The sequence below is a fragment of the Triticum urartu genome, chromosome 5A (assembly GCF_056163025.1).
Source record: "Triticum urartu cultivar PI428250 chromosome 5A, HENAU_Tu73, whole genome shotgun sequence".
In the NCBI taxonomy this organism is placed as follows: Eukaryota; Viridiplantae; Streptophyta; class Magnoliopsida; order Poales; family Poaceae; genus Triticum; species Triticum urartu.
Window position 1 is genome coordinate 529,838,374 of NC_141877.1, and position 11,629 is coordinate 529,850,002.

General features: G+C 52.1%; 2 protein-coding genes across 2 annotated transcripts; both read right to left on the minus strand.

The window, feature by feature from the left end:
* Nucleotides 1-306: 306 nt before the first annotated feature.
* LOC125556525 (uncharacterized) lies at nucleotides 307-1,639 on the minus strand. Its single transcript, XM_048719242.2, has one exon. The coding sequence runs from the start codon at nucleotides 1,411-1,413 to the stop codon at nucleotides 517-519; it is 897 nt and encodes a 298-aa protein (XP_048575199.1). The 5' UTR covers nucleotides 1,414-1,639; the 3' UTR covers nucleotides 307-516.
* A 2,610-nt stretch (nucleotides 1,640-4,249) lies between these two features.
* LOC125510274 (rop guanine nucleotide exchange factor 1) lies at nucleotides 4,250-7,233 on the minus strand. The gene is made up of 5 exons (XM_048675413.2): nucleotides 6,864-7,233; nucleotides 6,636-6,752; nucleotides 5,967-6,514; nucleotides 5,402-5,749; nucleotides 4,250-5,195 (listed from the first exon to the last, which is right to left on the minus strand). Exons 1-5 carry the CDS (start codon nucleotides 7,084-7,086, stop codon nucleotides 4,764-4,766), a joined length of 1,668 nt encoding a protein of 555 aa, XP_048531370.1. The 5' UTR covers nucleotides 7,087-7,233; the 3' UTR covers nucleotides 4,250-4,763.
* Nucleotides 7,234-11,629: the final 4,396 nt, after the last annotated feature.

Sequence of the window (11,629 nt, forward strand, 5' to 3'; positions counted from 1 at the left end):
TGTTGTGTTGTGTCCCCCATCGTCATGTGTTATCGGTATGTATTTTTCGCTTTATCTCTTCCTTGTGTGCCCCCTATTTTTCTGGTTCACTTGAACCCTTGTGTTAGGCTGTAAAGTCTGTAGGCAAAAATGAATACAATTCATATGGGGAAAACTCCCCTCCGGTGAACATTCGAAAAAACAATTCTAAAGGGCCCACGTGCCCATCGCGGGAGAAGCAAATGAAAAATAACAACAAATAACAAATTCTAGAAACATCCAGAACTTTTGGTTAGTCTTTTGAGGCCATCTGCTGACGCAGTCAAATTTCCACAAAAGCACTCGCTCGCTGTGCATGTGCTTGTATTCAGAGATGAAGCTTTTTTTATTTACAGTACAATATTAGCATAAGATTGATACGTGTGCTACGTTTAAACATGCTTCATGTACAATTCGGTATGTATGGTTATGTATTATACCATCTCCTCGGCCTCTCAGTTGCGCTTTCATGGTGCTCGGCCCCTCGCTCGTTTGCTCTCACTCGAGCCTGTCAATGGAGACGCCGCCGCAGAAGACGTCGGTGAGCGCCGTCTTGGACTCGAGCGCGGCCTTGAGCAGAAGCACGGCCTCCTTGTGGCCGAGATCGACGGTGAGCTCCTCCAGGGCGGAGCAGTCGGCGACCTTGAACTTCTTGAGCAGCATGATGGCGGAGATGGTGGACATGGGCTCCACCGTGAGGTCGTCCATCACCAGGTAGCTCACCACCTCCTTCACGTACCCTCCTGCTCCTGCAGACGCCGCCGCCGCCGCCGCCGCCTCCTGGGCCGCCGCCTGCGCCAGCTTGCCGTGCGCGTCCCCGGGGCTCCACCGCATCTCCACCGTCATCGGCTGCCGGCACACCGGGCACGGCAGGCCGGCCACGTCCGTCACGCACGTCGGGTTCCCGCGGCACGACGTCCCGTACGGGCCCGCGCACCGGAAGTACCGCTTCGGCGGGGCGGGCGTGGCGGGCGGCGGGGTGGCGGCCGCCGCCGCAGCCGGCTCGCCCTCGAGCAGCAGCGCGAGCGCGGCCGAGGGGATCGCCGGGCAGAGGACCGCGTCGCGGTCGGGCGCGGCGGCGACGAAGAACTCGTCGCCCAGTGCCTTGGCCCCGGCGTAGAGCGTGCCCAGGGAGCCCGGCGCGGCGTGCGCTTCGTCGGCGTGAACGTCGCCGGCGCCATCTGCAGCGCCAGCGGCGTGCTTGGCGATGACGCGCGCGGCGAGGCCCGCGGGCACGCGGAGGAGGCCGACGAGGAAGTCGACGGCGTCCTTGCGCGCCTCCGCGTACAGCACCCGCCGCGACCGCCTGTCCACCAGCAGCTTCATCTGCGTCACCGCCACCGCCGCCCCCTTCTTCTCCGCCGCGGACGCCGCATCCTTGGCCGCCGTCGCCATGCCAGTCAACGGGGTGAACCGCTGCTTCTCTCTGTCTGTCTCCGGCAACTCGCTGCCGTCGAACTACGCGGACAGGAGAAAGAAGCAACTCGCAAAAGCTTGGAGGACCATGGCCTCGCACTGCCCCTACTTATACGAGCTGGACAGAGGAAGCAAGTTGCATTCCGGTTGCAAGATCAACAGGCAGGAGACTTGCGGTGCAGGGACAAGTCACCGTCCATGCAATGCAAGATGCTGCATGCCTCCAAGGCAAGGCGTATGATCAGACGAGAGGGAGGAGAGGAAGGCCACGCTTGGTATATTTGCGGTGCAAGTATACCACTTTTTTCACCTGAGGTTTCGATGGCTTTGCCGTGTGGTTCAGTAACAAAGGTGTCCTTTGCTTCCTCCATGGAGAGGCCAAGCAGGTCCACACAGGCCAGAGAGAGAAACACAGGGTGCAATCGGGTTCCCAGCCGCCGGCCCCAGGATCACCTCCAGACGTCTTTTTTTAATATTTTGTAAAAAGATATTCGGTCAAAATTTGGCAAACATGATGTAGATTAGGCGTTCCATAGTTTTTTATATAGAAAACATAAATTTCACTAAAAAACAAAAGGGGCGCGCCTACAGGCCGAAGAACTCGCTGAACGCGACGTAGTCGCCGTTGTCGTCGTCGCCGTCCTTCTCCTTCACGCGGCCGTCCCTGCTGGACCCTTGGCCGGGGTCGCCCTAGCGGACTGGTTTGGCCGACGGCGGCGCGTCGTCATTGATGTCCTCGCGCACGATGACGCCGCCCTCGTCACGCCCACGGCGGCGCGCGGCGATCTCCTCCAGGGCGCGGCGCTGGCGCTCCATCTCCAGTCGGGCCCAATCTTCCCGCGCCCACTTCATGACCGCCTTGTCATCGTGCTCACTCTTCACGGCGAGCCCCGGCTCCGTCTTCGACTTGACGAGGTGGGAAGGAGCCGAGGAGGAGGCACGGCCGCCCTCGTTGATGACGAGAGCGGCGTTGCGGGTGCGCCGGCCGAGCGGCGTTTCCACGGTCTCGGGCTTGACGCTGACGAGCGCTGACGACCCGGAGGAGTGAGAAGAGGAGGGGAAGGAAGACCCACCCAGCATTCGCCACGGGCCGACACTCCGACGGGGGGTCGGGGCCGCCGGGTACTGCATCGGCGGATCGTTTCAGCCCTCGAGGTACTCGAGGATGGCGTGCAGCATGCGGCCAGGGGCGCCCCACCACAGGCGACGGCCGTCGCTGTTGTTGCGCCCCCTGACCATCGGCGCGTTGTTGACGGAGGCGAGCCGCTCCGCCTGCCGGCGTTCGAAGTACGCCACCCATGCTTCGTGGTTGCCAGCGTCGTACTCCGGGAGGGCGTGCTCCTCCTCCGTCAGGGAGGCCCGCACACGCTCGATCTTGGTGTGGAAGTATCCAGGGTGTTCGACTTCGGGCAGAGGGGGGACTAGGACGCCCTCGGCGCTGAGCCTCCACCGCCCCGGCGCGCGCATGTCGTGGGGCGCCGGGTAGTTCGCCTCGTGGAGAAGGTGAGCTTCCCACTCGTGGAGAGAGCGGTGGCCGAAGCCGTTGGCCGCCGCTGCGTCGCCGGGGAACCGTTCACCCATCGGGTTGTGCGTGCACGCGGTGGCTAGACAGGGAGAGAGGGCGTCGGCGGCGAGAGAAGGAGGGTTGCGGGCGGGTGATTCCACCGGCGAGGGAGCCCCGCCTGCCGCACCTGAGGAATCAATGGAAGGCTGACCGGCGGCAGCATTGGCATTCATTCCCCGCGGGAAACTGAGGCGATGAGGACGACGAGGCTCGGGGTCACTGACTCGGCGGGCCCGCCATTGTTTCGCGCCAAAAACGATTGCCCCGGCGCCCCGGGCACCCCCCACCCCAAGCGCTAGGTTCGACCTGGGTCCACCGTCGCCAATTTCGGATCTAACCGGCGAAAAAAGGACTCCTGAGGACGCGACTAGACCGTTTTTTGGGCGTCGGCACCAAAAAAAAAAGGCCGGGGGCCTATTGGGGACGCGGCTCGAGATGCTCTAAGGCCAAGTGGCCAACCAAGCTTTGGCGGGCTAAGTAGCATGTTGTTTGGTTGCCTGACTTGCATGTAGAAATGGGGCCGTACGAAACTTAGGCCTCCTTTGGTTTAGAGGAATCTTGTAGGAATTTTATAGTATAGGATTTCTATAGGAAAAATTTCTTTAGAGCCCTTTGGTTTGTAGGAATGGGATCCTATTCCTATGGAGGAATTCTTCCTATCCTCCACATTTCATAAGAAAATAAACATTAGCCTAGACTCAATGAAAAAAATCCTATGATGTGAACCAAAGGGCATCTTCTTTCCCATTCCTACTCATAGGATTTAAGATACATGTCATCTCATTTTCTATGACTTTCTTATTCCTACGATTTTTCCACCCTATGAATCAAAGGAGGCCTTAAAGCGCCCTCAACCTGGCTCGCTAGGAGCGCTCAAAGTGGCCCTTTTTTAAGATGCAAGTTGGGCTTTGTGCAATTTACACCACAGGGATGCAAGTTGGGCTTTGTGCAATTTACATCACAGGGAGTATGAGAGTTAGGCTTAATGCAGGCAACCAAACTACATGCAGACGATGGCCCAGAGCCTGTATACTGAACCAGGCTCCACGGGGACAGGCTCCGCTGAGAAACTAACCAAACGCGCCCACAATAACTGTAACCAAACCAATTTGCATACAACGGCACCAATGAACGAGCAGTGCCACTGTCACTGCGTACTCATTCCAGAGATGAATGAAGTGACCGTTGATCAGTTCAACGGCTGCGATCAGATCAAATCACAGTTAATAACAGTACCAGTAGGCAAAGATATGAAGAAACTAGCGTCAGATCAATTCATCAAGGAGCATGTAAGTACAGACAATTGTCAGACATCAGAATGCACGGCCACCGGAGTACAGTACAACAAACATCCCACTGCAGCTGCAGTTAACTGTCACAGCACCACCGGTGGCTTCAGGATCAGGGACACAAAAAACCTACAGCAGCAGCAGCAACCACATCTCAAGTTCACTCGGCTGCTGCCCAACCCGACCTGCTAGCTAAGCTAGTATAGACATGAACAAGGGGTGGTACACACAGCTGACTGACAGAGAAACTAGACGCCATCAAGAGTTCACTTACTCCATTACTAGGTGAGCACTTAGCACTGAGCAGGGAGGGATGGTACACGGTCCGCGGATCGATCGCGCTAAGAAAGCACAAAAAGAATGACTGATGTTGCTTCTGTACAGGGAAGCTCTAGCCCTACCGACAGGATCAGTATCTGTCGAATGAAGATTGATACCTGTCTGTCGACCTCGCCGAGGAGGCGCACGCCAAAAACTCAGTCCCTTTCAGGAGCGTCTCCGGCTTCTTTCCGCGCGCTCAGGTTTCCGGCATAGGTCCACACCTTCTCTACATCACCGGAGAAGAGCTTCTCGACTTTGATCTCGGGTTTCGCTGGCGGGTTCTTTTTGCTCGGTGGAGGCTGCGGTGCTCTTCCGGGGCTGTTGCCATTGACTGGGGTGGAGGAGCAGAAGGTGGGTGTGGCGAAGGGGGAGGCGTATGGCGTGTGCTGGATCGAGAATGGGCTTGGGGAGATCTTCTTCTGGACTGGTGCGCCCGTGCCGCGGTTGAAGATCGAAACGGTCTCCGCCGCGGCAGACTTCTTCGTGGCGTCGTCCACGTAGATCACGTCGTCAATCCTCGCAATTGTGTTGAACGCCAAGCTCTCCAGAACCCTCGAGTAACTTTCAAGTATGGACTGGCCAACATCCTGGGCAAGACAAGGCAGGAACAGGGTGAAACTTTGTTTAAGCAAGTCATGTAGAAAGTTCAGTGATGTTAACAGAGCAGGTTTCTGATGATAATTGTAAGCTCCAGGTCTAGCTAGAATCAGTTTTGAATGGACAGATAAGAATGCAAGCAATCACTTTCAAGGCCATAGTTTTCAAACTGAGTAGGGTGTGAAGAATTGTTAACCTTGTTATACTGGATCTTGTTCATGTCAAGGGAAGTCTGTGGCAAGCCAGGGTGTCGCAATCTTAAGCTCTGTAGCAGACCGTCGGCTCTCTGGGACAGCACTTGGCTCTTTGTATCTCCAACAAGACCCTTCACTTTTCCACCCCAAGATTTCTTTGACTTTGCCTGAGGCGCCGTTTTCTTTTGGCCCTTTAGTCTCCAGACATGGATGGCAGCCTCTATTCTGTTTGCTACTTCAAGTGTATGGTGCTCCGATGACAGGTCCAAGCAGTCCAGGAGGCATTCAGGTGAGAATTGTTCGGCCGTTATGTACCGGTAAATTATCTCACCCAAGCAAGATCGGCCACTCTGCAGAAAGAAACAAGACATTATAATGGATAAACCTATTCACAGAAATATACTGTATAATTTTTTGGCGATTCGACCAACAATTGATAGAAATATCCATGACCCAAAACAAGTACTTCATGCATTTGGTACACTCTTATCAGCAACTTAAGTTTGCATAGCAGCTCAGTGACAGTTAGTAGTACCACTGAATGATACTGAATTTTGAAGTGTTTACCTTTGGCAAGGACTCCAGGTACGCCTCCGGGATCTCCATCTCAGCAAGCACGTCGCTGTTGATCGCCATGGCCGCCTTCAGAATCTGATTGGCGCAGTCCCTGCTCTGCTGCAGCTTCCTCCGGGCCTCCTCGGGCAGCCCCTTGGGCGGCACCCGCGGGCAGGGCAGCCACCACTTCTCCTCCTGCCGCACCGACGACGGGCGCCCGCAGGAGGAAGACGAGGAGGACGGGCAGGGCCCCCCGCCGCCGTCGTCGACGACGATGCCCCTGTCGACGTACCAGAAGTCCGTCTCCTTGAACTCGTCGATCATGGCGAGGAGCATGGCGTCGAGCTTCCTGAGAGCGGGGAGGTTCATGTAGAGGTCGCTGCGGGGGCGCGGCACCATGACCTCGAACTGGCCGCCGCCGTCGGGGAGCTCCTGGAGCGAGGGGATGAGCTCGACGATGGAGTCGGCGACGGAGAGCAGCCAGTCCATCTCGCGCGTCCACATGGCCTTCCTCGCCGGCGCCAGCGGCTCCAGCCGCCACAGCTCGCCGAACACGGTGGCTGGACGGGTTCGGAAGGAAACAAACAAACAAAACAAAACAAACGCGGCATTCAGCACGTATTTTCAGCGGCAGAAATCACGGGAATGCAGGTGAAGTGATTGACCGAGGGAGACGCGTACCGGAGAGGTTGGTGATGGCGTTGGAGACGGCGAGCGCGGTGCAGACGCCCTTGCCGCTGCCGGACATGTCCTCGCCCAGCAGCAGCTTGGCGAAGCGCTCCTTCATCATGTCGATCTCTGCCACGGCGAACGCAGCAGAAAAGAAGGCTCTCCCGTCAGAAACAGAAAAGCGCCGGTACTGGTGCGGAGTGGAGTAAGATCTAAGCAAAGGGTGGGCGGGGTACTTACCGGAGAGGTCAGAGGCGGGGGTGGAGGGGTGGAAGGCGGCCGAGGGGGTGGGGAGCTGCGAGGAGGAGGAGGAGGCGAGGCCGCGGGAGGAGGAGGAGAAGGGGAAGCGGCGGGTCGGGGCGGAGCAGTCGCTGGAGGTCTCGGAGCCGCTGACGTCGGCGCTGGGGCTGTAGCTGCCGCAGCAGCGCTCCGAGCCCGCCTCGTCCTCCGACGCGCTCGCCATTGCGGACCGCCGGAGCGAACTGCTACGCGCGGCGGGACTGGCGGCGCATCTGGCGGGGGGACGGGGTGGGAATGGAATGGAATGGGGGCGATGTGGATGCGGAGGAGGGGAGGGGAGGGGAGGGGAAAGCGACGGGAGTCCACCAGCGCAGGCGGGGGAGGGGCAGGAGTACCGCCGACTGATGTGGCCGCGCTCCTCTTTTCAGATCTTTTCTATGCGCAACTGTATAGCCTGGACCGGCGTGCTTGTGCTGTGTGACGATGATGCTAACGGAAGCTTGTAAATAAGATTTCGGATGAGGAGATTGCCACAGGTAAATATGGTTCACATTGATAGCCTCGCATTAAGGCTTTCTTCTTCTTTCTTACAATGCGTGTATACCAATCATGAATGGATCTCATGTTTAGATCAAACCGTCGTGTTTAACGGTGAGTTGGAAGTGGTTGTTCGTGTTGTTCGGGCGCCCGAGAAGTAGCAAAACCGGTAGATTTCTTCCATTTTTGTGCTGATGGTGTCAGTACAGTCGGAGAGGGGTAGGAATCGAATTTTGCTTCTTTGGAAAACCTTAACGTAGAAGCGCAAAATGGAGAGTGGGTGTTTTTCTAGAAACCCGGCGTCGATTCCAGGCAAAACACAAAAAAGGAGCGGCGGTTTTCGGCGGGAACCTATGTAAACGAAATTGCCATATTGACGCGAGGAGGAATGGAGGGAGACCAGGACCTGGGGGGGTAGAAGGACCAGAAGAAGGATGGGAAGAGCTCGGGAGTCGAGACCTTCCATCTACTGATTTCTTAGGATGGCGGAGCGATGTAGAAGGGCAGTGAGTGAATGGAAGCTGAGGGGCCGTTGTATATAAGACGGGTCCAAGGACCCCCTCTGGCAGAGAAAAAAACCCTAGGACTGATCCACTTCAGAAAGACCCCACTCTCCGCCACCAGGCGGACAGGGTTGTAACCACCAGGATAGACCTTGACCTTGATGTTGATCCCCTAGATATTCGACGACCATAACAACACTGAACGTAGGAGTAGTGTCTTTCCTTCTCCCCAAGGGGCCTGACCTGGGGTGAACTCGCTGTATCTTCGCCCTCGCCCTTCAATCGGCCGTTGTCTGTCCCTACCAAACAGTCATCCCCCCAATGACAGTGTCACACGAAACTCCGACTCACATCTATAAGTATATAAGAAAGTCATGTTTACTCACGAGTATAGTCTAACCCTGAATATCTCTTGTCACGATTCTCATTGTAACGTCACACACACTAAAATGTCGTCTGGTGGAAACATGCAGAAATAGAGCATCAGCTTTGGCGGGAACGTGCAGAACCGGCATTGCCGTTTCCGCAAGTATATAACGGCTATGTTTGCTTATGAGTCTAGCTTAACCCTAACTCCCTGATTATCTCTTGATTTTTCATCCTTTTCTAACATCGCAATTTTTGACCTGTAACCCGCGATGACTCCATGAATCATGAGTCTTATGTTTAGATCAAACTTTAGTACAGGTAGAGAGCGATAGAAATATATATTTGATTTCCGGGAAACCTGATGTAGAAGTACGAGGTGGAAACAAGGTATTTCGAGAGTTGGCGGGACTGATGGCAGTGGCGCGTCTGGAGGGGGATGCGTATGCGGGAGAGAGGAGTGGAAAGCGACGGGAGCGCAAGAAAGAAGGGGAGGGGGAGTAGTAATGCTGACTGATGTGGTCGCGCTCTTCTTTTCATATACTTTTAATGTAGTTTGTACCTATGTATTTGTGTGACGATGAGGTTAACGGAAGCTTGTAAATAGATTTTCATAGTTGCTAAGCTAGATCAACTTCGAAATATGGTTGACATTGATAGTCGTCACATCAAGATTTTCTCGTTTTTAATGTGCACATGAACCATGGATTTTATGTCTATATCGGACGATGGTTTTCAGCAACTTAGAAATAGTTGTTCTTATATTTCTCGGCCGTTTGAGAAAAACATATACATTCTATGTTTATATTTGCTGAGGAAGAAGGACCAAAAGTCATATGGGAAGAGATCGGGAGTCGAGTCCTTCCATCTATTGAATTCTCATGCGCTCCCACGAGAGCGTTGTAGGGAGGGCACTGAGCGAATTTAACCTGCGGCCCGCTGTATATAAGGTGGGCCCAGGGACCCATGCGGGGGAAAGAAAAAACCTAGGACATATCCACTTGAGAAAGACCCTACTCTCCGTGGCCAGGCTAAGAGGGTTGCAACATCTAGAATGAAACGTTTGCTGATGAGTCTAGCCTAACCCTGACTCTCCCTGAGTATCTCTTTTGCTCACGATTATTATCGTAATGTTGTGTGCACTGACATTTCATCTTGTGAAAACATGCAGAAAAAGAGCATCCATCTTTGGTGGGAACCTGCAGATCAGTATACAATGGATATGTTTGCTTACAAAAACCTAACCCTAACTTCCTAATTATATCTTATTTTTCTATCCTTCTCTAACATCGCAGTCGGTGACCCGTCCCCCCGATGACTCCACAAATCATGAATCTTATGTTTACATCAAACTCTACTGCTGACGAAGAGGGATAGAAATAGATATTTCTTTTTCAGGAAACCTTAACATAGATGTACGAAGTGGAAATGGAGTGTTTTTCTATGGGGAGAGTAGAAACATAGCAACATTTTGGGTGAAAAATGCAAAAGGAGTGGCAGTTTTTGGTGGGAACCTATGAAAATGAAATTGACACTTTTATAAGTATATATATAACTTCATGTTTGCATATGAGTCTAGCATGACCTGGACCCCCTGATTATCTCTTGATTGTGATTCTAATCGTAACATGGTTTTAGAAAATACCGATTTGCTTTAGATTATTCCAAGTTACTCTATTTATGTTGGTTTTTATTTCTGTGGCATCGATTGAGCTTACAATAAAAACAGGAAACCAAATGGAGAAGCAGGGTGAAGAGGAAAAAAAACAAGAGAGGGGGTGAGGGAACCTATTAACTCCCCTCTAATACCCCCTTCGTTTCTTTTTCACTCCGCATGAAAATTTTGTCTGGAGTCAAAGTTCGTGAACTTTGACCAAATTTATGTTAAATGATATCGATATCTACAATATTAAAGTTATATGATACAGAAATTAAATGATGCATCATAATATTGATTTGGTGTTGTGAGTGTTGATTTTTTCCTATAAACAAACTTTATGATGTTTGACTTTAGACAAATATTATATGTGAAGTAAAGAAACCGAGTGAGTAATATTATAGATAGAGATAGAGATAGAGACAAAAATAAAGATAAGAGATAGCGATGGAGAATAGAGATAGAGACTTTGCAAAGTCAGATTGTAGCTTTACCAATATGAAATACTCCTTCCGTTTCTAAATATAAGACCTTCAAGAGGCTTTAACACGGACTATATACGAATGCTATATATACATATTTTAGAATGTAGGTTCACATTTTGCTCCGTATGCAGTTCGTATTGGAATCTCTATATGGGCTTATATTTTAGGGGGTGTTTGTTTCCAGGGACTTTTTTGTGTAGGGACTAGAAAAAGTCCCTTTTATAGCCTTTTTTACCAAACGGGAGGGATTTTTTAGGGACTAAACTAGGCATTTGAGACTAAATGAAGAAGACTCTCAAAGAGAGTCTTTTTTAGGACTTTCTGGGACTTTTCCAATAATGCCCCTCCATGCATCCATTGGCCCGCCACCCCATGGTGTTGTTTGATTGTTATTTTTCTATATACTAGGGGCAACATGATCATTTAACAACCTCTAGGAAAGGACTAGGGACTTTTTAGTCTCTGAAAACAAACAGGGAGGGACTTTTTAGGAACTAGAGACTTTTTAGTTGGGACTAGAAAAAGTCTTACGACTAGAGAACCAAACATCACCTTAGAAACGGAGGAGTGCAACTCTATAATTTTTTAACTACAAAAGAAATTGATTGACTCGTACGTACTCGAGCAGGAAGAGACATAGGAAGTGCAAAAAAGTAAGGGCCTGTTTGGTTTCAATAAGTCACCCGACTTATAAGTCAGGTGACTTAAAACTAGTGACTTATAAGTCACGCCTGTTTGGTTGTCACCTGACACATCTTTCCACACCAATCAACATCATGCAGGTGGTGGGACCCATGCAAAAGGGGGGTGACTTATAAGTTTTAAGTTGAGGTGGAGCAACTTATGACTTATAAGTTGGGGTAACTTATAAGTCGGGTCTGTTTAGCAAAATAAATCACTTTTTTCACTTTTCGACTTATAAGTTGGTGATTTATTTGGAACCAAACATGCTCTAAGATGTGGCAGGTTAACGCTAACCACGCGGCCGGCATATTCTTTTTCTTTTTGAACTTGGTCATGAATGAAGTTGGCGTGCCACGCTGGCGCCAAGGAAACAGGATGGGAGGAGAAGGCTCCATTCCATTTCCATTGAGTGGGCGAGGACCACCACGTGAGCCGGCATCAGTTATTACGGCATGGATTATTTGGCTGGTCGCGCCTCGAAATTCGCGGCCCGTAACAGCGGGTGGGTGGGCCTCCGTTCCGTTGAGTGAGATT